This window comes from Malaclemys terrapin, chromosome 15 (assembly GCF_027887155.1).
Source record: "Malaclemys terrapin pileata isolate rMalTer1 chromosome 15, rMalTer1.hap1, whole genome shotgun sequence".
NCBI classification, from domain to species: domain Eukaryota; kingdom Metazoa; phylum Chordata; order Testudines; family Emydidae; genus Malaclemys; species Malaclemys terrapin.
Window position 1 is genome coordinate 4,198,329 of NC_071519.1, and position 24,950 is coordinate 4,223,278.

At 52.9% G+C, this 24,950-nt stretch overlaps 1 protein-coding gene across 1 annotated transcript; it reads right to left on the minus strand.

The window, feature by feature from the left end:
• Positions 1–24,950, minus strand: LOC128823283 (hydroperoxide isomerase ALOXE3-like). Its single transcript, XM_054005506.1, has 14 exons — positions 24,804–24,950; positions 16,954–17,158; positions 16,448–16,532; positions 15,041–15,163; positions 13,881–13,984; positions 13,330–13,502; positions 12,811–12,954; positions 11,366–11,569; positions 10,913–10,999; positions 8,780–8,949; positions 2,398–2,519; positions 1,778–1,878; positions 1,137–1,307; positions 1–180 (listed from the first exon to the last, which is right to left on the minus strand). The coding sequence occupies exons 1-14, from the start codon at positions 24,948–24,950 to the stop codon at positions 1–3; spliced, it is 2,016 nt and encodes a 671-aa protein (XP_053861481.1).

A 24,950-nucleotide genomic window follows, 5' to 3' on the forward strand; every position in this document is an offset into this window, starting at 1 on the left:
TCAGATGGACGTGCTGTTCTCAATTTGGTGGGGATCCAGGTAGCGGTAGGGGATGGGCAGGGATTTGTTCCTCTCTTGGATCTCCTGGGAGATCTGGGCCAGGCGCCCCTGGAAGGCTGCGATCAGCCGCTTGGGCTCCTCCTCCGTAAAGTGCTCATCGGGATACGTGCCCAGGGATCTCTGCAAGGGAATGGTAGAGCTGTGAGGGACAGCACGGAAGGGCTCCCTCGCCCAGCGCTGAGATGCAGCCACCTCTGGGGCGGGGCGGCTGCTTACACAGGGACCCCTCACCTTGCGCTGAGATGCAGCCACCTCTGGGGCAGGGCGGCTGGTTACTCAGGGACCCCTTGCCTGGCACTGAGATGCAGCCACCTCTGGGGCAGGGTGGCTGGTTACTCAGGGACCCCTTGCCTGGCACTGAGATGCAGCCACCTCTGGGGTGGGGTGGCTGGTTACACAGGGACCTCGCTTTGCGCTGAGATGCGGCCACCTCTGGGGCAAGGCGGCTGGTTATACAAGGATCCCTCACCCGACGCTGAGATGCGCCCACCTCTGGGGCAGGGCAGCTGGTTACACAAGGATCCCTCATGTGCCCTACAGCACAGGGCAGCTGTTTAACAGCTCTGTTGCAAAACTGGGAGGAGTTCAGGCCAGGGAGGGAAGAAGAATCCTGAGGCTGGTTGAAACAACACGGGTGAAATTTATGGGTGTCTGAATGGAATCCCCCAAAGTGCAGCTGGGCTGGGACACCTGGGTTCATGCCCCGGCTCAGGTGAAATGTCAGCGGGTCCTTTATTGTTACCACGGGGGGGGGAAGAACTCAGCTGAACGGCTCATTAAAGAGACACCCCCAGCCGCAGCACAGCACCCCCTAGCGCCACTCTGGGGCCAGCCCTGCCAGCCAGGGGAGAGGACCCCCTGCTGAGCCCCCGTCCCACTCCCTGCAGCACAGCATCCCCTAGTGCCGCTGTGGGGCCAGCCCTGCGAGTCAGGGGAGAGTGCCCCCTGCTGCCCCGGCCCCACAGCGCCCCCTAGTGCCACCCTGGGCCCAGCCCTGCCTGCCAGGAGAGACCGCCTCCCTGCTGCCCCTGCCTCGCTCCCTGCCCCATGGTGCCCCATAGCTCCCGTGTCCTCACCGAGTCCCCCGGCTCACAGCAGATGATCCAGAGGGTGAAGAGGATGGTGCTGGTGCTGTTGACTTCCGGGATGGTGTCCAGATAGCTCTCCAGAGAGGTGGTGCCCTTGGCCTGGGGCGGGGGGTTCCTCATGGTGGCCGGGAAGTTGGGCATCCAAGCTCCAAGCTCGTACTGCGGCCCAGAGAGACCCCCGCAGTCAGAGCAGCAGGGGACCCCCCCCCAGCCCAGCTGGGGATCCCCTCCTCACCCCACCCAGGGGGCACACAGGGAAGGTCTGGCTCAGCAAAGAGACCTGGGCACCCAGGGCTTGGTCAGAGTCTCATCCATGGGCAATGATTAGGAAAGTCAAGGCGGGGGTTGGGGGTGCTGAGTGCGGCAGTAGGGGAGGGTTTTAGCGGGCTGAAGCAGGGTCCTACAATGTCTGCGGTCTCACTGGGGTTGGGTGCTGGGTGGGGGATTGGCTGATAGGGCAGGGTCCTGGGGATTGAGGTGTCAGTGGGGTGGGGGGCAGGGTGGGGGTGTCGGTGGCTGGACCCCAGGCTGCTGTGCAGGGCAGGATGGGGGTGTCGGTGGTGGGACCCCAGGGCCCTGTGGGGGGGCAGGGAATGGGGCCCCGAGCGCCCAGGCTGGCCTCTCCCTACCTGCCCGTTGTTGAGGGCGGCGTGTCGGGCTGAGCAGCAATAGATCCACATGGTCAAGTACTTGATGAGCTCGGGGATGCTCTGCAGGGACGAGGGGAAGCCTGCGGGATGGAGAACAGGCGTCACTGACCCAGCCCGGCCCTGCCCCATGGCCTTGGGCTGGGACCCCACAGAGCCAGGTTTGATGCTTCCCTCTGCCAGAGCCTCCCCCGGTGAGTTGCTACCCTACTCCGGGCCTCAGCTCCACCCCGCACCAGCTCCCCGCCCTGTCCGTTCCCACGGCAGGTCCGTTCCCAGTCACCCCACGGCCCCGTCCCACCACCGTGACCCAGGCCACCCTGTCCCTGCGGGGTCAGACACCTTGCTCCCCATCCGGGGGTCGTGATCCCTGCCTGCAGGGCCACTTGATATGAGCTGGGGTCTGCCCCGATTGACTCCAATAGAGAGACGCCCATTGACACCAGCTGGGATCGTGCCCCATTGACTCCAATGGCAAGACGCCCATTGACACCAGCTGGGATCTGGCTGACAGATACGCAGTCCAGAGATGCCCCCCAGCCAGCCCCGCATAGAGCCCAGTGACCAGTGGCTGCAGAGCTCTGGGTTTACATGGCCCCTACCGGACACCTCGTTCCCCAGGAAGCCTTCACGGAAGATCTCGTCTGCCCAGGCCTGTAGCTCGCAGTCGGCCAGGACGTGGGCGTCGCTGCGGTAATAGTGTCTGACGATGCCGGAGACGAAGCTGGAAACAGCAGAGATGTGTCATCTTGGTGGGTCAATGAAGGCCTCATCGCTCCCCAGTGCGCCAGCGTCACTCAGCCAGCATCTGCAAACAGCCCAATGCTACCATGCACCCTTCCCGGTACCTAGTGTCCCCTCCACTTCGCTCTTTCCTAGCTGCGGGAGCATGGCCTGGTGGCTAAGCCGCTGGCCTGAACTCCAGGTGATCCTAGATCTCGTCTACAGCAGAGTTGAAGTTTTCATTTCAAATTGGACTTGCTCTTGTGGAAGTTAATACATTAAATAAGCGTCGCCACTGACACCAAATGTCTTGGCTTGACTGAAATCAAGTGTTTCCATTCACCTGCAACAAGACTTTTTCCCGGAATTTGGTTTTGGGCAAAATTCCCAAAAGTTTGACTTTTCCTCTCCATTTTTCTGTATTTACAAGTTTTCATTCATTTTTCCAAAGCCAACGAATCTACCACACAAAGTAAGTAACGGGGGTTCGGATAAAGGCAGGAGAGGGGATGTGACAAATCTGGGTGTACATTGATCATAGACCTCTAATAAATCAGCCCAAATTGCTTTGAATTTTTCGGACATTCCCTTTCTCTGGAATGCCAGCCATTCGCTAGCTGTGTGATAGGCCAGATCACCAAGCCAGGCATCAATGTTTGATGGGGGTTGACTTTTCCATTGTGGTAGGATTAATTTTTTAGTGCCCAAAGCTGCCTGTTGGCACCATGCTACCTTGTTATCAGGGAACCTCCAGGTATCAGGAATAGAATCTGTGACACGCTGTACCTCAAAATAGCTCCCTGTAAAACCCATATGCATCATTCATATATAGTTGTGATATTTCATACAAAGCATGCCATGTACGATATCATATGAAAGGTCATGATTTGCTGAAACCCCTTGTTCTTTCCAAATATGTGTATCATTAGTGTGTATGAAGTTATGAGATTTTGCTGGGTGGTTGTTACTGAAATATGCTGTAAATTTGCTAGTGACATACAAAGAACTTTGCGAACAGGGGCTGCTAACAGGGAGTTTCGCAAGGGAGTTTGGAAGGGAGCAGGAAGGGGGCGAGGGTCCCTTGCCGGTTCCATCTGTTTTCTCTTGATTCCCCTTAATACCTATAAAGCAACTACATTCTAACTGTTTGCTTAAACAACCCTTTCAGCTGACAGGGGGCTGCAGACGGGAGTTTGACAGAGGGAGGCTTACGATGGTTAGGAAGACCCGCAACACCTGTGCCAGCACTGCTACTGTCTCCTCCACCTGTGCCTGTAGCCAGACAGAGTGCCTAAGCATGGATGCCTCTACCCAGATCCTGGTGTGGTTTTGCAAAGACTGTAACTTGCAATTTCCACTTACTGATATCCAGGCTGGGGGGACCATCCAATGTGAAAGGTGCCTGCTGGTGGAATCTCTCAGGCAGCAGGTGGGAGAGCTACAGGAGGAGGTGGCTAGGTTGAGGAGCATCCGTATCCACGAGCAATTCCTCGACAGTGTCCATGTGGAGACAGCTGAGGTAGCTGTCCCAGTACACAGGACTGCTGATACACCACTGGTGGAGGAGGAGATGGCTCAGGGTGGACGCTGGCAGCTGGTTACTTCTGGCAGCAGGCAGTGCTCCACCCTTGCTCCGAACCCTCCTGCCGTGGTTATAGGTAACCGTTATGCTCTTCTTGATACAGGAAAGAAGGAATCACTCCCTACAGTAAAGGAGGAGAAGCCTCGTACCCCTAAGGCTGGAGAGTCTGCTGCCACCACTGCGAATAGGAAACGTAGGGTAGTGGTGGTCGGAGACTCTCTGCTGAGGGGGACGGAGGCGCCCATCTGTCGCCCTGACATTTCATCTCGAGAGGTATGCTGCCTGCCGGGGGCCCGTATCCGAGACGTTACGGAGGCATTGTCGAGGATTATCCGGCCCTCTGACTACTACCCCATGCTACTCATCCATGTGGGCACAAATGATACTGCGCGGTGTGACACTGAGCGGATCAAGAGTGACTACAGGGCTCTGGGAGCACGGGTGAAGGAGTTTGGAGCACAGGTGGTATTCTCTTCAATTCTTCCTGTTAAAGGTAGGGGCCCGGGCAGAGACAGATGCATCATGGAGGTGAATGCCTGGCTGCGAAGATGGTGTCGCCAGGAGGGCTTTGGCTTCCTAGACCACGGGATGCTATTCGAGGAAGGACTGCTAGGCAGAGATGGCGTTCACCTTTCGAGGAGAGGGAAGACCCTATTCGGACACAGACTGGCTAACCTAGTGAGGAGGGCTTTAAACTAGGTTCGACGGGGACAGGTGAGCAAAGCCCACAGGTAAGTGGGGAACATGGAGACCGGGGAAATGAGTCGGAAACAAGAGGGAGTGTGGGCTATATTGGCAGAGAGAAAGGAGAGTCAGGAAAAAACTGGGAGGAAAGATCAAACCAGTATCTTAGATGCCTATATACAAATGCGAGAAGTATGGGGAATAAGCAGGAAGAACTGGAAGTGCTAATAAATAAATACAACTATGACATTGTTGGCATCACTGAAACTTGGTGGGATAATACACATGATTGGAATGTTGGTGTGGATGGGTACAGCTTGCTCAGGAAGGATAGACAGGGGAAAAAGGGAGGAGGTGTTGCCTTATATATTAAAAATGTACACACTTGGACTGAGGTAGAGATGGACATAGGAGACGGAAGTGTTGAGAGTCTCTGGGTTAGGCTTAAAGGGGCAAAAAACAAGGGAGAAGTCATGCTAGGCGTCTACTACAGGCCACCTAACCAGGTGGAAGAGGTGGATGAGGCTTTTTTCAAGCAACTAACAAAATCATCCAAAGCCCAAGATTTGGTGGTGATGGGGGACTTCAACTATCCGGATATATGTTGGGAAAATAACACAGCGGGGAACAGACTATCCAACAAATTCTTGGACTGCATTGGAGACAACTTTTTATTTCAGAAGGTTGAAAAAGCTACTAGGGGGGAAGCTGTTCTAGACTTGATTTTAACAAATAGGGAGGAACTCGTTGAGAATGTGAAAGTAGAAGGCAGCCTGGGTGAAAGTGATCATGAAATCATAGACTTTGCAATTCTAAGGAAGGGTAGAAGGGAGAACAGCAAAATAGAGACAATGGATTTCAGGAAGGCAGATTTTGGGAAGCTCAGAGAGCTGATAGGTAAGGTCCCATGGGAATCAAGACTGAGGGGAAAAACAACTGAGGAGAGTTGGCAGTTTTTCAAAGGGACGCTATTAAGGGCCCAAAAGCAAGCTATTCCACTGGTTAGGAAAGATAGAAAATGTGGCAAAAGACCACCTTGGCTTAACCACGAGATCTTGCACGATCTAAAAAATAAAAAGGAGTCATATAAAAAATGGAAACTAGGACAGATTACAAAGGATGAATATAGGCAAACAACACAGGAATGCAGGGGCAAGATTAGAAAGGCAAAGGCACAAAATGAGCTCAAACTAGCCACGGGAATAAAAGGAAACAAGAAGACTTTTTATCAATACATTAGAAGCAAGAGGAAGACCAAAGACAGGGTAGGCCCACTGCTTAGTGAAGAGGGAGAAACAGTAACAGGAAACTTGGAAATGGCAGAGATGCTTAATGACTTCTTTGTTTCGGTCTTCACCGAGAAGTCTGAAGGAATGCCTAACATAGTGAATGCTAATGGGAAGGGGGTAGGTTTAGCGGATAAAATAAAAAAAGAACAAGTTAAAAATCACTTAGAAAAGTTAGATGCCTGCAAGTCACCCGGGCCTGATGAAATGCATCCTAGAATACTCAAGGAGCTAATAGAGGAGGTATCTGAGCCTCTAGCTATTATCTTTGGAAAGTCATGGGAGACGGGAGAGATTCCAGAAGACTGGAAAAGGGCAAATATAGTGCCCATCTATAAAAAGGGAACTAAAAACAACCCAGGTAACTACAGACCAGTTAGTTTAACTTCTGTGCCAGGGAAGATAATGGAGCAAGTAATTAAGGAAATCATCTGCCAACACTTGGAAGGTGGTAAGGTGATAGGGAATAGCCAGCATGGATTTGTGAAGAACAAATCATGTCAAACCAATCTGATAGCTTTCTTTGATAGGATAACGAGCCTTGTGGATAAGGGTGAAGCGGTGGATGTGGTATACCTAGACTTTAGTAAGGCATTTGATACGGTCTCGCATGATATTCTTATCGATAAACTAGGCAAATACAAATTAGATGGGGCTACTATAAGGTGGGTGCATAACTGGCTGGATAATCGTACTCAGAGAGTTGTTATTAATGGTTCCCAATCCTGCTGGAAAGGCGTAACGAGTGGGGTACCGCAGGGGTCTGTTTTGGGACCGGCTCTGTTCAATATCTTCATCAACGACTTAGATATTGGCATAGAAAGTACGCTTATTAAGTTTGCGGATGATACCAAACTGGGAGGGATTGCAACTACTTTGGAGGACAGGGTCATAATTCAAAATGATCTGGACAAATTGGAGAAATGGTCTGAGTTAAACAGGATGAAGTTTAACAAAGACAAATGCAAAGTGCTCCACTTAGGAAGGAAAAATCAATTTCACACATACAGAATGGGAAAAGACTGTCTAGGAAGGAGTACGGCAGAAAGGGATCTAGGGGTTATAGTGGACCACAAGCTAAATATGAGTCAATAGTGTGATGCTGTTGCAAAAAAAGCAAACATGATTCTGGGATGCATTAACAGGTGTGTTGTGAGCAAGACACGAGAAGTCATTCTTCCGCTCTACTCTGCTCTGGTTAGGCCTCAGCTGGAGTATTGTGTCCAGTTCTGGGCGCCGCATTTTAAAAAAGATGTGGAGAAACTGGAAAGGGTCCAAAGAAGAGCAACAAGAATGATTAAAGGTCTTGAGAACATGACCTATGAAGGAAGGCTGAAAGAATTGGGTTTGTTTAGTTTGGAAAAGAGAAGACTGAGAGGGGACATGATAGCAGTTTTCAGGTATATAAAAGGGTGTCATAAGGAGGAGGGAGAGAACTTGTTCACCTTAGCCTCTAAGGATAGAACCAGAAACAATGGGTTTAAACTGCAGCAAGGGAGGTCTAGATTGGACATTAGGAAAAAGTTCCTAACTGTCAGGGTGGTTAAACACTGGAACAAATTGCCTAGGGAGGTTGTGGAATCTCCGTCTCTGGAGATATTTAAGAGTAGGTTAGATAAATGTCTATTAGGGATGGTCTAGGCAGTATTTGGTCCTGCCATGCGGGCAGGGGACTGGACTCGATGAGCTCTCGAGGTCCCTTCCAGTCCTAGAATCTATGAATCTATGAACTTCCCCCCACCCCACCCAGGAGGGTGTTCACAAACCATTAATAAGCAGGGAAGTTGTAATCAAGGGATTTACAATTCAATGAGGGCTGCCCAAGCCCCACACAATGGGGACTGCTCCCCTCTCTGACCCATTTGCACAAGACCCACCAGGGGATTGCTCAACCCAGTGACTCAGCAAAGCCCATCAGGGCATGTCCGGGCAAGTGTCTTATAGGTACATGGACCGAGAGTATAAAATAAGGGACAGTGGCACCATTCCTTGGCCTTTCTCCTCCCTGACCTACGCTGGAAGCAACAAGAACGCTGGGAAGACGAAAACTTTAAACTGAGGAGACTGGTCCCAGGCTTCAGGGAGAAGCCTGTGTATGAAGAATTGTAACATCCAGTGGGATGAGAAAATTGTTTGCTCTAAATGCTGCCTAGGTAATAAGGTTTAAGATTCAGACAGTGCGCTTACCTTTTATTTTCTTTGGTAACTATCTCTAACCTCTTATGCCTACCACGTATAATCACTAAAAAAAAAACTATCTTTCTGTAGCTAATAAACCTGTTTTATATTTTACCTAAAACAATTTGGTTTGGTTGAAGTGCTCAGGAAATCTCAGCTCAGATACAAAGACTGGTGCATGTCCTCTCCGCATTGAGGGAGGGGCGGACTGGGTAATAAACTGAAACTGACCAGGCTTCTGACCAGGGCAAGATGGTATAGTTCTGGTGTGCAAGGCTGGAGAGAATTGTCTGGTCCCCTTCTCTGTGTGATTCACGAGTGGCTCAAGGATCATTCATGCAATCTAGCTGGGTGTTGGGGGGTGGGGGCGGTGTCTTTGAAAAAGTGCCTTTTGGGGAATTACAGTTTTTTTAAACTCAGAATTCTTTACATGGCAGGAAAGCCGTGTTTCTAAGCAACTCTGAGCTGGTGAGAATTTTCCACATGCCATCTGCTTCCTCGCCACCCTCTGCCCCGGCTCCTGCTCCTTACCTCTCAATGGCCGACCAGATCTTCAACCCATCATCCCTGTAGTAGTAATTGGGAATGCAGTCAACCCCACGCTCTTGGATGTCATCAGGGAAGCAGAGGGAGGAATAGGTCAGGCAGGACATGCCCTTGGCCATCAGCACCTTGGTCCCCTCAAGCCCTGAGCCCATGGCCTGGGAAGGGACCAGAGACAGAGCCTTCAACCGCTGAGTCACCGGGCCGGGGGGTGGGTTAGAATGAAATACCGCCACAATCTATTTCAGCGCAACCCGATGACCGACAACACACCCCGTGACAAATGTGCCTCCCCGATGTTTCGCTTTGCATTGTACCCCAAAAATGACCAATCACTCGCAACCCCAGATGTTTTTCCAACCAGTTCTTAGAAACCTCCAATGACGGAGATTCCAAAACCTCTATGCTTGCTCCAGAGTTAACTATCTTTAGAGAGAGAAAGCATTTCCGAATATCTAACCTAAATCTCCCTTGTTGCAGATTAAGCCCATTACTTCTTGTCCTGCCTTCAGCAGGACCAGAGAACATTTGATCATCGTCCTCTTTGTAACATATTTGAAGACTATCAGGTCCCCCCCTCGGTCTTCTTCTCTCAGGACTAAATGTGCCCAGGTTTTTTTAAACCTGGCTTCATAGATCAGGGTTTCTAAGCCTATCATATTTGTTGCTCTTTTCCGGACTCTCTCCAATTTGGTCACATCTTTCCTAAAGTGTGACATCTCCCCCCCACCCCCCCATTCTCCAGCTGAGGTCTCACCAGGACCAGACAATGACCTCCCTGGTTTTACACATGACACTCCCATTAATACAGCCTAGAATGATATTAACCTTTTTCCCAACTGCATTGCATTGTTGTCTTATATTCCATTTGGGACCCCACCACAACTCCCAGATCCTTTTGAGCAGTACAACCCCCTGGCAGCCAGTTATGTCCCATTGTGCAGGTGGGCACTGGAGTTTTCCTTCCTCAGTGGCGCACTTTGCATTTGTCTCCTTTGAATTTCAGCTTGTTGATTTCAGCCCAATTTTCCAAGCTGTCGCAGTCGCTTTGAGTTCTAATCCTGCCTGTTGAAGTGCTTGCAACCCATCCTGGCTTGGTGTCAGCCTCAAATTTTATCAACGATCTCTCCACTCCGTTATCCGAGTCATTCATGACAATATTGAATAGTGACAAACCAGGCCTGTCCTCTTGTGGGACCCCACTAGATTCCCTGTTTGACAGCGGACCATTGAGAACCCACTCTTGGAGTCTGGTCTTTCAACCACCCATAGTAATTCCGCCAGCCCAAATTTCCCTCGTTTGCACGTGGGATGTGTCAAAAGACTAAAATCAAGATATATCACGTCTACTGCTTCTCCCCAACCACTAGGTCAGCACCACTGTCCAAGAAGGAAATTAGATTGGTTTGGCATGATTTGTTCTTGACAAATCCATGTGGGCCCTTCCTTCTAACCCTATGATCCTCTGGGCACATATTGATTGTTTAATAATTTGTTCCAGTATCTTCCAGTTAGACTGACTGGTTTGTAATTCCCTGGGTCCTCTTTGTTCTTCCTTTCAAAGACAGATGTCATGTTTGCCCTTCTCCAGCCTGCTGGGACCTCACCCGTCCTCCAGGAGTTCTGGAAGTTAATTGCTAACAGTACCGATGAGCTGCAAGCAGAGGCTGCATCCGCAGAGCTGTACGGTGCAAACACCGGGACTAACTGAGATGGAGGCTGGCCCGAAGGATCTGCTCTCCGGGAGGTTCCCGATGTGGTTTTCAAGGCGAGACATTACGGGAAGAGAGCTTCAGGGGTTCCAGGTGACCTCGGGTGACAGGTGCATTTTACTCCCAAGTACATGGCTCTGGGATGGGAGTGGGGGCTAGTGGTTAGAGCAGGGGGGGCTGGGAGCCAGGACTCCTGGGTTCTCTCCTGGCTCTGGGAGGGGAGTGGGGGCTGGTGGTTAGAGCTGGGGGAGCAGGGAACCAGGACTCCTGGGTTCTCTCCCCAGCTCTGGGAGGAGAGTTGGGGCTGGTGGTTAGAGCAGTGGGGGCTGGGAGCCAGGACTCCTGGGTTCTCTCCCCGGCTCTGGGAGGGGAGTGGGGTCCAATGCCCCTGACCATGGCATCCTCTCACCCTTTCAATGATCCCTCCGCGTCTGAGTAGCAGGGTCCTGCCCACGACGTTGATGTGCAGCGTGTAGCGGGTGTGGGGCAGCAGCAGCTGTGGGGGAAGAGACACAGCAGTGGGTGAGGGCAAGCAGGGAGCCACCCCCACCCCTGCATGTATCCGGTGGGGGCAAGGACCCGGCCCCTCTGATAAGCCAGCAGCGGCTCCTTCTTCCCCATCATCCAGGAGGTGGGGGATGTGCTGGACCACGATGGGTAGAACGCAGCCAGCGTGGGGCAAGCCCAGCCTGGCACACCGGGCACACACACCCTGCCTGCCTGGTACATGCAGGTGTGGCTGGGCACAGGTGGGTGCCGGCAGTGGGGCCCGTCTGGCACGCTTCCCCTGCTGGGCTCTTCTCTCCCGCACATCTGAGCACAGCGGGCCCCGGGGGTGGGGGCGGCCCAGCCCCTCTCTCACCTTGAAGAGCGGGTGGCACATGGGCAGCTGGCGCAGGGTGGCCAGGGTGAAGGCCTCGTCAATCAGGTGGGTGAGCAGCAGGTGGCTGACGGACTTGTGCACCAGGAACTCGGCATAGCGCACCCAGGTCTTGGCCAGGATCCAGTCCCACTCGGAGTCGCTGGGCAGGAAGATGGGGCTGTCGGGGCCTGGGCATTGGCTGAGCTGTGGGGGGGGTGGGAGAGAGACACAGGAGGATTCGGGGGCCGGGTTGGTGCAGGCCGGGGGTGTGAATCCTGCTGCTTCCCCAGGGGAGCCCAGGGGCTGGGACCCGGCTGCCAGGATGAGGGGACATGACGGTACAGCAAATCCAGTGTTAGGAAGAGGAGACACACAGCTGGGGTGCGCACACACACACACACACACACACACACACACAGAGCTTGGGTGTGTGTATGCACACAGCTGAGCACACACAGAGCTGGAGTGTGCATATACACACAACTGGGGTGTGCATACCCTACCCCTAGCCCTACCTCTAGCTCCTTATTCCTAACCCTACTCTATACCCTACCACTAACGGTATTCTTTACCCTAATCCTAATTCCTTACCCCAACCCTACTCTAAACCCTAACCCTTAACCCTACTGTATACCCCAGCCCTAACTCCTTACCCCTAACCCTGCTCTATACCCTAACCCTTAACCCTACTGTATACTCCAGCCCTAACTCCTTACCCCTAACCCTACTCTATACCCGAACCCTAACCCCTAACCCTACTCTATACCCTAACCCCTTACCCCTAAACCTACTCTATACCCGAACCCTAACTCCTTATCCCTAATCCTACTCTATATCCTAACCGTACTCTATACCCCAACCCTAACCCTACTCTATACCCTAACCCTACTTTATACACTAATCCTAATTCCTTACCCCCAACCCTCCTCTAAACCCTAACCCCTTACCCTACTCTATAACCTAACCTAACCCGAATCTTTACCCTCACCCTAACCTTACCCGGCCCCGCTGTGGAAGGGACAGACAGTGCAGGTGCCTGCATCGGGATTCAGCTCCGGGGACAAAGGGCTGGAGTTCAGAGCGAGGTGCCAGTGAGTCTGCAGAGACCCACTCGCTGCCAGCAGAGATGGGGGTGGCCCAGAGTAGTGTCTGTCGGGGGGGCTGGGAGCCAGGACTCCTGGGTTCTCTCCCCGGCTCTGGGAGGGGAGTGGGGGCTGGTGGTTAGAGCAGGGGGGCAGGAGCCAGGACTATTGGGTTCTATCCCCGGCTCTAGGAGGGCAGTGGAGTCTAGTGGGTTAGAGCAGGGGGGGCTGGGAGCCAGGACTCCTGGGTTCTCTCCCTGGGGCAGTCCCTTAGACGGCAATGCCCAGCCCTGGGACTGTGTAGGGGTGGGGGCTGCGTGGGGCTCCCACTAGGCAGCGTGTGGGGGCGCCAGGGGCTGTTACCTGGATGGCCACGGGGACGAGCTCCCCGGAAGGCTGCAGGTGCAGCAGGCAGAGGGGCGCGGCGATGTACTGCTGGTAGCCGTTGATCGTGTTGGCCGGGACGCCCTCCAGGATTTTATAGTCAGCGAGGAAGATGTTCCCCTTCTGCAAGACACAGGTAGAGCAGACCAGAGTGTGGGGGCTGGTGGGGGCCAGCATATCCAGGGGTGCAGAGAGGGGACCCCAGGGCATGGGGGAATGCTGGAATGCCAGTGCTGCGAGCTTGCCTGCAGCAGTACCCTATCCCAGTGCTGTGAGCTTCCCCGCAGCAGTGCCTCTCCCAGCGCCGTGAGCTTCCCTGCAGCAGTGCCCTGGGACTAGCCCCTGGAGTCGAGTGGTCAGTGTGAGCGTGGCCACTGGCTCTGGAGTTGGGCCAGCTGGACACCTCTGACCCGTGGCTGCTTGTGCCCAGAGCGACACTGGGGAGAGAGCCAGAGTGCAGCCAAGTCCCCCCAGGGGTGTCCCTGGCGCCCCACTTACCTCCAGCTCGTCCTGCAGGCTGGTGCTCTCCCCCAGGGAGGAGGCCACCATGGCCGGTGTGACAGGGAAGTTGCAGGGGAGCTCTGTGCAGCGCCGGATCACCACTGGGTGGACCCCGTTCAGGAACTGGTACCCGAAGAACGTGTCCTCTCGCCAGTGCGCCCGCACGTACTCTGGGGGGACACGAGCAGGGCAGCTGCGGGGTTAATGTGCCCTGTCGGGGCTCAGGGGAGCCGGGTTCAAGTCCTACCCTGGGTGCCTGGGGCAGCTTTCGGCCACTCTCAGGGCCACGGCCTCCCCCTGCTGGAGAACAGAGCTAATGGTCCAGCATGAGGGGGCCTGATCTCAGTGGGGGTCTGGGCAGCACCTGGCACAAGGCTGGGGGGGGTCCCTGATCGCAGTCGGGGGGGGGGTCTGGGCAGGACCTGGCACAAGCAGTGCTGGGGTCTCTAGTGGCTTGCGTCACACTTCCCAATCACCCTGCTCTGTGCGTGGGGGCTCCGGTGGGCCCAGGCGAGCTGGGCTCAGGGTGGGGGTGGGGGATCACCCACCTGTGATCGGGGTCTTGTTGAAACAGAAAACCTTGTTGATGTCGTCCAGCTTCGCCCAGGAGTTGGTGCAGCTCAGGAAACCCTTCAGCCGCAGCTCCACCTGCCTGGGGGGAGAGGGGGGCAGGGTGAGCGTGGGAGAGCGCCGAGGGGGGGGCTTGGGAAGGGGATAGTCTTTCCTCCCCCCGAGAACCAGGCATAACAAATAGGGTTCCCCCTTTCTCCCCCCCAGAGACGCACTGGTGGCAAAGTGGAGCCACGCAAGGGGCAGCTGCCCCCTGTCGGAGTGATGGCCGCAGACTCAGGCAGCATGGTCGTGTTGGTTACACCTGGGTTTTCAAGCTCTTCTCCCCTACGACAAGGACTAGAGTGAGTAATATGGGATGAGGGGGTGTATGGGGATGGCTAGAAAGACAGGTAGATTGATGGGTGGGGATGGAGAGAATGAGAGAGAGAGAATGGATGTGTATGGGAATAGATAGAGTTAGGAATAGAGTAGGGCTAGGGATAAGGGTTAGGTTATAGAACAGGGTTAGGGGTTAGTCCATGGGGCTGGGCCTTGGGGGCTGGGCTGCACACACACATCCCTCCCACACCGCAGGAAGGTGGAGGTCTTGGGGAAGGGTCAGAGTTAAGGTTACGGAAAGATGTCAGGCTACACGGTCAGGTTAGGGCTAGGGAAGGACTATAGGGCATAGGCAGAATGAGAGAAAGGGTATGGGACATGGGTTACAGTAGGATTAGGGAAAGGAGAGAGTACACAATTAGGGTTAGGGCTAGGGTTTGGGTTTAGTCTCTGGGAACGACCTGGGCTGTGGGGGCCGGAAGTCACACATTGACCCCGTGCTCGAGGAAGAGGGAGGTCTTGATGAAGGGTTAGGGTTAGTGTATAGAGTTAGGATTAGTGTATAGGGTTTTCTATAGGGGTATGGTTAGTGTATAGGGTTAGGGTTACAGTATAAGGTTGGGTATAGGGCTAGGGTTAGTGTACAGGATTAGGGTTAGGGGTAGTGTACAGGGTTGTGTACAGCGTTAGGGTTGTGTACAAGGTTACGGTTACTGTACAGGGTTAGGGTTACTGTACAGGGTTGGGGGTAGTTTCTAAGGGCAGGCCTAGGGGCAGGCGTTGGGAACGGGTCTGGCCATGGTTAAGCAGCACTCACGCGTTCCCCCCGCGCAGCAGGAAGTTGGTGCTCTTGGTGAAGGAGTACATGCTGTTACAGTCCAGCTCAATGACGTTCTCCACTGCCAGACACCGGGGCAGTCCGGCAGCGTACTCCTTCCACCTGGGCAGGGAGAGATCGCAGGGGACGTCAGCCCTGGCCTGCCCCTGTGTCACGTTATTGACACAAACTGTGACCGTATAGACCATTGTTGCAACCAAGATCCTGCAGTGGCACCAAATCTTGTACAAAGGAGGTCAAATAAGGTGTCTATAAGGAGGTTATGGTTTACTGGTTATGATTATGCTACCTGTATGCAAGTGTCATTTTTGTATTTAAAATTATAAGTATTGGCTCTATACTGTCTGTAGTTCAAACTTGTGCTGTGCTTCTGGGTGACACCCCAGACAACTTGGCATCAGCTCTGCCTAACCTGCTTGATGGCCCATTAAGGACCATCAGCTACAACTGACCCATTGAGAGACGGCAGATCCGCCTTGTGACACTGCAAGGCATGCAGGGACCTGCCTACAGAGAGAACTCGGAGGTTATTCCAAGCCATGTGCTGGGCAGCTTGTGTTTGGAACGAAGAAAGCAGAGGCCACATGGCAAGAGACTATAACAGGCTGCTGCATCTCCTCCATCTTGTCTTCAATCCTGCTTCTTACTTCTGGAGGAACCTTGCTACCAACTGAAGCTCTGAACAAAGGACTGAATGACCCATCCCAGCTATGGATGGACTCCAGAGACTTGATTTGAACCTGCAGTTTATTCTATCACTGCTACAAGCCTGAACCAAGAACTTTGCCATTACTGGATGTAATTGATTCCATTTAACCACTTCCAGCTCTCATCTATATTTCTTTCTTTTATGAATAAACCTTTGGATTTTAGATTCTAAAGGATTGGCAACACCATGATTTGTGGGTAAGATTTTACTTGTATATTGAGCTGGGTCTGGGGCTTGGGCCTTTGGGATCAGGAGAACCTTTTTTCTTTTACTGGGGTCTTGGTTTTCATAACCATTTGTTCCCATAACGAGTGGCACTGGTGGGGATCCTAGGAAACTGGAGTGTCTAAGGGAATTGCTTGTGTGACTTGTGCTTAGCCAGTGGGGTGAGACCGAAGTCTTCTCTGTTTGGCTGGTTTGGTTTGTCTTGGTGTGCAAAGGAACTCCAGCCTTGGGCTGTAACTGCCCTGCTCTAAGCAATTTGTCCTGAATTGATACTCTCAATTGTGTCCGGCCAGAGGCAGCATCGATACACCCTGCCCCGCCAAACCCAGCCACCCTCAGCCACAGTCCCGGGCCTACCTGTCCTGCAGTTCCTATCGCCCCCTCCATCCCCAGGACCCCGCGCAGGCCTGAGCCCCGGGGAGTTCCCCCAACCCCCACGGGGTCTCACTCACCCATAGCACTCGCGTCGGTGCTTCAGCTCAGCCTGCCGCTGCTCCAGCAGCAACGGGGAATCGGCATCGTCACAAACCAACTGGCCTGGGGGAGAGGAGAGAACATGAGAGAGAGAGACAGGGGTGTCTATGGGATAGATAGATAGATTAGATAGCGGGTGTGTATGGGAATGGATAGACAGACAGGGGTGTAGACAGGGATGGGTGGATGGGGACTGATAGAGGGGTGTGTACGGGGAGGCATAGACAGAGGGGGGTGGATGGGGATGGATAGACAGAGGGGAGTGGATGGGGACAATTAGACAGAGGGGTGGATGGGGATGGATAGACAGAGGGGTGTGTACAGGGATGGATAGACAGAGGGGGGTGGATGGGGATGGACGGATAGACGGGGGTGGATGGGGATGGACAGATAGAGGGGTGTGTACGGGGACAGCTAGCTTGCTATGACCCCAAGCAGCACCAGGCCAACTCCCATGCCCTGCTCACAGCCCGCAGGCCCCTACCTTTGCCCTCCCGCAGCTCCAGGGTGCAGTAGCCCTCAATCCACTGGTAGCAGGGGAAGCGGTAGCTCTGGCCGTGTGGGGAGATGACCTCCACGAAGCTGCAGTACCAGTTGTCGGTGGGGTAGAAGGAGTAGGGCTCCTTGTGGAGCCGCACCAGGACAATGTCCCCCAGCCAGCGCCGACTGCACAGCTTGAACTCCTCCACCTGCAATGGGGGGGACGGAGACGGACGGACGACCGGAGCGTGAGGATGTGACTCAGGGATTAATCCAGCAACTCAGGGATGAACCATCAGCATCTGTCTCCCCCACACAAATAAAATACTTGTTGGCCTCCTGTGCCCCCATTGTGTGGAAGTCTCCAAGGAAACACAGATCGACCAGGTCATGGTTGCAACTACTGTTCCACTCAGCACCTGCCTTTCATTAGCCTGGAGGTAGAGGCCAAGGGTTACCGGTTTGGCTAGAGCTTGAGGTACCTCAGCATAGCCGAGCAGTGTATAGGAGAAGGGCACAATCTCTTTAAAGCCTTTGTGAGCCCTCTAGTGGTGCCCACCATTTTTTAGGAGCTGACACAAATGGGTCAGAGCAGCCATGTGCATCTAAGCTTGGCCTCAGTTAAAGCGCAGGCTGAGGTCCTGCCCCCCGGCCATCCAAGCCCTTTACCGTGGGCCCAGCCTGCCCCATCCATGCCTTGTGGTTTAATGAGAGGGGCACCCTGTGTGACGTTGCGCTCCATACATTTTATAAAAATATGCTTATAAGTGTGGATATGATGTAACTGGAATATGCTTTATGCAAAAGGTCTCTTGTAGGGTATCATTACAAAGCTTATAATCTACTGTGTGGTCACCCTATTTGTATGAATGTATCATTCTTGTATCTGAAACTAGGAATATGAAATATAACTCTGAGGTCCTATTGTAATTATGCAAAGTGTGGGCCATTAACGGTAGTTTGGAATCTTGATGGCTCCCATTAATCAGGACAATTGGTTGTAAATGGCTCTGTTTACTCATAAGCTTCCTGTCAGCGCGGCAGGGGAGGGCACCGAGCCTGGCCACCGGCCGCTCTCCCCGACCGGCCGGAGCGCTGGGGGTAGGGCAGCGAGCCCGCTGCGGCTCCGCTCTCCCCGGCGGCCAGAGCGCCGGGGGGAGGGCGGAGAGCCTGGCCGGGGCTCCGCTCTCCACGGCGGCCAGAGCGCCGCACTGCCCCCCTCCAGGTGCCGCCCCAAGCACAAGCTTGGTGAGCTGGTGCCTGGAGCCGGCCCTGCTTCCTGTATACAAGTATGCCAGCAAGTGAGTAATGAAGTCTGACAGTGGCATGTGATCATGTCACCTGAACTGGAATCCATATTAAAGCTGGTGCTTTTCCGTTTAGAAGGAGGGGTGGAGACCCAGAGAGACAAAGGATTCCTGCCTTGGGCCAAAGCTATAAAAGGGTGGAAAAGAACAAAGGAGGCTGCCAGTCATGAGAAATTCTCCAGTTACCCCCTGAGGTGGAACTAACAAGGGCTGTACCAGGGGAAAGGATTGGGCCCAGACTAGGAAGGAGTCTAGTCTGTGAAAGAAGCTGATTGGAACATCTCCGAGGGTGAGATTTACCTGTATTCAGTTTCTTAATGCATTAGGCTTAGACTTGTTTTTTCGTTTTATTTTGCTTGGTAACTTACTTTGTCCTGTCTGTTATTAGTTGGAACCACTTAAATCCTCCTTCTTATACTTAATAAAATCACTTTTGTTTATTAACTAACCCAGAGTAAGTAAATAATACCTGGGGGAGCAAACATCTGTGCATAACTCTCGAGCAGTGTTATAGAGGGCAGACAATTTATGAGTTTACCTTGCATAAGCTTTATACAGAGTAAAACAGATTTATTTGGGGTTTGGACCCCATTGGGAGCTGGGTGTCCGGGTGCTGGAGACAGGAGCACTTGCTGAGTTGTTTTCAGTTAAGTCTGCAGCTTTGGGGGGTGGTTCAGACCCTGGGTCTGTGTTTGCACCAGGCTAGCGTGTCTGGCTCAACAAGGCAGGGTTCTGGAGTCCCAAGCTGGCAGGGAAAACGGGCTCAGAGGTAATTTCAGCACATCAGGTGACAGTCCCAAGGAGGTCTCTGTGACTGAACCCGTCACACCCCACTCCCCAGGGCCCCGCCGGGGCAGGTCCTCGGATGCCCTCCTGAGCCGCTGCCTCTCCTTGAACCTGCAGCCCCGGGGCAGCTGCAGCCCAGGCCCCCGATGGGCTGGGCTGGCCACGCTCTCTGTGGGTACCCGGACTATATAAAGACCCCAAGAGCCAGAGGAAGCTGGCTGAGTTACAGACTGATGCCTGTTGCCTCACCAGGCCCTGCCCCACAGCTTCGCCTGTCCCTGTCCCACTGCCTCACCTGATCTCCAACCAACCCACTGACCCAGCCCCATGCACCAGATCTTCTGGCCCTCCATGAAAACTCCAAGCATTGCCCCAGATATCTCCGATACTGATCGACCTCCCGGCTATCTGATCCCTTAAGTCTTGCTCTAGCCCCCCCCCCACTCCCCTTAGCCTGCCCTGTCCGCCAGGCATTATGGTCCCTGCGAACTGTTCCCTTGTGACCTCCAGCCCCTGATGCTGGCTACTCACCAAAACACCAGGCCTGCCATCCCAAAGGAGCAGCAGCTCGGGGCTGGCATGGCACTTAACGCTGCTGCAGTGAGATCTAGTGCTAGCGTAAGGGAGACTGAATTCGTTTTCCGAGTAGATGCAGATCGTGAGTCCGGGTGTTGGCCTCTTGGGCCTACCATGAAACATATCAATGCCAGTTTGGCAGCTTCTCTTCTGGTCTCTTTACACACCAGGCTGTGACTCCACAAAGGAATACAAAAACTTCTGCACTTGGATGGGTCCAATGGGCCCATCTAGCCCGATATACCATCTCCCACTGCGTTTTGAAAAGCCGCTCAGTTTGAGTAAGAAAACCCATAGAAACATTTTGCAATAACCTTCCCATTTTGTAAGGCATCTCCCTTGCTTAAGGCACTTGGGAACTGGCTGGGGACCAGAAACCGCAGGGCAGACAACCCTTGTTTATTGCAGCAGGTGGAGATCTGGATGATATTACAATGACTTATTGAATGATTTAATCCCTCTGCTTAGCCCTGCTAAGGTCTTCCAATTAGTAGCAGTGAATCCTGGGGTGAATGTAAAGCCCTTTAATCCGATTACGTTTTCGCTGCTTTTGTTGAATGTCCCGTTATTTATTTTTCAATTATTATTATTATTAATATAAAAAGAGGTCACATTTTCCAGATTTTTTCTGCCCCGCAAACAAAAAATTCAGTTAAAAAAAAACAAAAACAAAACCCCTAGATTCTCACAGATTCACATGACTCCAGGTGCTTGGGGCTTTAAGATATATCCCAGAGATCACATGATGCTCAAAAAAGTCAGGTGAGTTAGCAATGCTATAGAAAGGCCAGTGCTGTTAACGATTTCAGTGCCATGTGCAAGTATTCACACACCATCAGTGTATAGGCTTGTTTGTCAGCCTGAGATTGAATTTGGGGTGTGACTTTTTCATATGCTTAGATCTTATACTAATATGTGTAAACAAAAGACAAAGACTAAGGGCATGCACAGCAGGTATATTTGGGCCTGCTAAGGAGGAGGAGGGGGGAATGGGGAAGGGGGACACAGGCCAGGCTCTGCAGCGTCAGAGCAGGGTACGGGGGACAGTGGGGAACAGACACTGCTGGTGTGTAGAGCGATGGATATGCTTGCTTGGAACTAACCCTGATAAACATCACCTGCACTTCGGACAGCTGGCCACCTGCTTCCTGTCTGCATGACGACAATCCTCTACACGCTCCCATCGGGACTAGGGTGCATGAATGGATCTGTGGAACTCATTGCTGTGTGCAATCGAACCAGCGCACACTACCCGGTTCCATACCAAGTGCTCAAGCCGGTGTGGACAATACCCCGTTTGCCTGTGACTATCCAGTGGACTCATAAACATGGACAACAGCATGCGAAACCTGCAGGAGCAGCTCGCTGCCACTGCCAACAACCGGACAGATTTAAAACATACACTCCAGAATGGTGTTAAAAGACCTTGACCCTGTCAGAGGAGGAGGAGCAGTTCTGGTGGTGGCCTGGATGTTGGACTATATTACAATAACCAGGGCTCCAGATGTTACTGTGGATTATTATGGCTATTGGCCTGTTGTTAAGTATGCTAATTTTGCAATGTCTACTGCGGTGTTTAAGGGGGGCACAGACCCACAAGGTACAACCACTAATTGTCATGGAAGAGCCCTCCACCACAGTGTGACAGATAACCCAGACCCAACCTCTCGGGCACACTGTCACGGAGTATTGGGGAACTCAGGGCCCTGCACCCCCGGCTTCCTGCGATTCACTGCGACTCTCAGCCAGCCAGTAAAGCAGAAGGTTTATTTGGATGACAGGAATACAGTCCAAGACAGGTCTTGCAGGCACAGACAACAGGGACCCCCTCAGTTAGGTCCATCTTGGGGGCCCAAGGCATCCCAGCCCAGCCCCCCTTGGGAGGTCAGAGCCATCTCTGCCTCCCAGCCATCTCTCCAGCCTGCTTCCCACACTCTGGCTTCAGCGACCCCTCCCACAGCCTTTGTTCAGTTTCCCGGGCTAAGGAGTCACCTGGCCTTCAACCCCTTCCTGGGTTCTCGTGTTACACACTCAGGTATGTGCCCTCGGGCTGTCTCCCATCCTCCAATGCAGACTATTCCAGCCACACTCCCCTGTCAGCATTCACAGACCACAGTGAGAACAGGCCCAGTTCGTCACACACACCATTATGGGACGTCTGGCACACTCATTGGAATATGGATGTCCATACGAGGGAAGGTGCAGGCACAGGGGGCAGTGGGGCAAATGGAGCATCAAGACATTCCACCTTGATGCCTGGCCCTATCAGGAAATGTGTCGCCATATAGCATAGCTGAATTCAACGTATCTGATCCGACTTACCCAGCTGTGAAGACGGCGGGAAATCGACCGCCGCGGCTCCCCCATCGACGGCGCTTACTCCTACCTGGGCTGGTGTAGTACGCGCGTCGATTCGGGATCGATTATTGCGTCCCGACGAGACGCGATATATCGATCCCCGAGAAATCGATTTCTACCCGCCAATCCGGGAGGGTAGTGAAAACCAGCCCTAAGACTCCAAGCCCTCGTTCCTCCCAGCCTGACTCACAGGAAGGCCTGCCTGCAAACAGAGCCATCTGCAGACAGTTGTCCTGGTTGATGGGAGCCATCAAGATTCCAAACCACCATTAATGGCTCACACTTTGCATAATTACAATAGGCCCTCAGAGTTATATTTTATATTTCTAGTTTCAGATACAAGAGTGATACATTTATACAAATAGGAGGATCACAGTCAGTAGAGTATAAGCTTTGTATTGATACCTTACAAGAAACCTTTTGCATGAAGCATATTCCAGTTACATTATATTCACTCATTAGCATATATTTATAAAATCATATAGAGTACAACATCACACCCGCCCCCCTCCCCACCGAACAGCTGATCACCTGTGCCAGGGAGGGGGAGGGGAGGAGAGGAGTGGAGCTGCAGCACACTGGCCTTGGGGGAAGGAGGCGGAGAAGAGGTGGGGGCGGGGCCTTGGGGAAGGGGGTGAAATCAGGGCATACCCCCTCCAGCCCTCTGCCGTGAGCCGCTCAGGGCAGGGGGCTGGGAGCATCCCCATGACCCCAGCTCACATCCCCAGCCCTCTGCCCTCACCCCTGAACCTCCCCATGCCCTGACTCCTGCACCCCTCCCCATCCCCATCCTGAGCACCAAACAGGAGCTCCTGCACCACCTCCCCACATTCCCACCTGCACCCCTCACACCAAATGGGAGCTGCCCTGGGTAAGCGCTCCACACCCCTACCTCCTGCCCCAACCCTGAGCCCCCTCCCTCACCCTAACTCCTGGCCAGACCCTGCACCCCAACCCTCAGCCTGCTCCTGCACCCTAACTCCCTCCCAGCCCCTGCACCCCTAGCCCCATGCTCAGTGCACCCCCACCCTCAGCTCAGTGCAGAGAGAGACGAAGAGAATGGGCCAGAACCAGGGAGATGGTAGGTACCTGCACTATGGGGGAAGGGGGGAGCCTGTTTACCCCCTCCCCAGCCCTGCTTTGTGGTTGGGGGAAGAGGCCTATGACACACTAAAAGCCAGAGAAGAGCCTGGCCTTGCCCAGGACACAACCTCACTCCTTACCCCTCTGTAGTGGTGCAGATGGCCAACTCCAGCCGGAGGTGGAAACATTCAGCTAATTAGGGTGAGGCTTGTTAGGAGCCGGAGGGGAGGCAGCTGGAGCTGGACTGAGCTAATCCCTGGAGCAACCAGTAGGAGGCACCACGGTGGTGAGTTGTGCTCCATTACCCCCTCCCATGGGGCACAAAAGTGGTGGGACAAAGACCCCAGACTCACGCCTCTCCAAAACGGAACATGACCATAAGCTGTAAGAGATGGGACCAGGGGTGTGCACGGCTGGTATATTTGGGGCTGCTAAGGGGGGGGAGGGGGATGGGGAACAGGGACACAGGCTGGGTTCTGCAGCATCAGAGCTGGGAAATAGACTCTGGTGGCGTGTAGAGCGATGGATGTTTGTTTGGAACTAACCCCAATAAACATCACGTTGCCTGCAGTTCGGACTTCTGGACCTCTGCTTTCTGTCCATGTGGCAAGAACCAGGGGAGGGCGTGAAGGGAAAGCCCCCTAACACACACCATCCCTCAGCGTCCCTCCAAAACCATTCTGAGTTTGGTTTACAAATCTTGAGATTAAAGCAGTAACTCACGCGCTTTGTATTTTTGAGGCATTTCTACAGCTAGTCTTATCTGGCACCCACCACTGCTGTCTTGAGGCACTTTCAATCTTTAACACATTTACCCTCACAGCACTTTGTGAAGTAGTACAGTGCTGTTATCCCCATTATATAAATGGGGAAACTGAGTCACAGAAAGGCTTTCAGACAGTGAGACTGCAGTAGCACAGGGAATAGAACCAGGATCTACCATAGCCCTGGCAACGACTCTAACCACTGGACTATCCTCCCCACACAGTATAATGAGGACATAGAATGGATTTTTCAGTTCTGGCAATTCCAACAAAGTTGGGGAGGGGGGATTCACTTCTGGTCAAACCGAAAAAATGAAATTTTTCGCGAATCAGAAAGTCAGGGGACATCATTTTGGGTTGAACAAAATATTTCATTCGACCTGAAACAAAATGCTTTGTTTTGATCTCAAGCAATTTTTTAACATTTTAAACAAAATGAAACACAAAAGAAATGCTCTTTGTCTAGAAAAAGTGAACACTTTCATTTTGAAAATGAGAAGACCGAAACATTCTGACTTTTGTTTTGTTTTGGAACTCAAATAGTTCAGTGGAATCAGTGCAAATTTGTGAAAGTTAGTGCCAAATAGCCATTTTTCACCATTAAAAAAAAATTACAAGTTGAAAATTTGCACCCCTTTCTCCTCTCTGGCATAAGCAGTAAACATTTTCATAATAAAAGCTGCCAATCTTCTGTCATAATCACGTGACTCCAGGCACTGGAGATTTAAGAAAAACACACCAACTATTTGGAGATCTTTTAAGCTGCACTTAGTTCAGATTTTCTAAGCAACCACAAGGACTAGACACTTCAATATTTTTTTCAAATGAACAAAGAGTCGCCCAATGTAACCCCATGACTCCAGAAGCTGGGGATTGAAGATCAAAAAGCCCCAAGTCACGAGTGTTGGCGACCCTCCCCCCCCCACTTTCTACTGGGAGGTTCTGTCCACAGACCCTGGCCCCGTTCTACTAGCACTCACCGCCCCGGGGTTGAAGTCCTTCCCGCAGTTGTCGAGGGGCTTCTTGTCGCTCTCCTCGTGGGTCCCCACCAGGGTGATGGAGATAGAGCTGAATGTCCCAGCTAGCAGGAAGTTCCCGGTGGCGACACGGACTTTGTAGGTGCCCAT

Bases quoted from the DNA above. Each gene is read 5' to 3' on its own strand.
- LOC128823283 (XM_054005506.1), bottom strand. From the start codon at position 24,950: ATGGGCACCTACAAAGTCCGTGTCGCCACCGGGAACTTCCTGCTAGCT. The intron at 16,533-16,953 runs GTAGGGGCCTGC...CCTCTCCCCCAG, and splicing joins GGAGCTGCGGGAGGGCAAAG to GCCAGTTGGTTTGTGACGAT. The intron at 1,879-2,397 runs GTAGGGGCCATG...TCCATCCCGCAG, and splicing joins CCTGGGGAACGAGGTGTCCG to GCTTCCCCTCGTCCCTGCAG.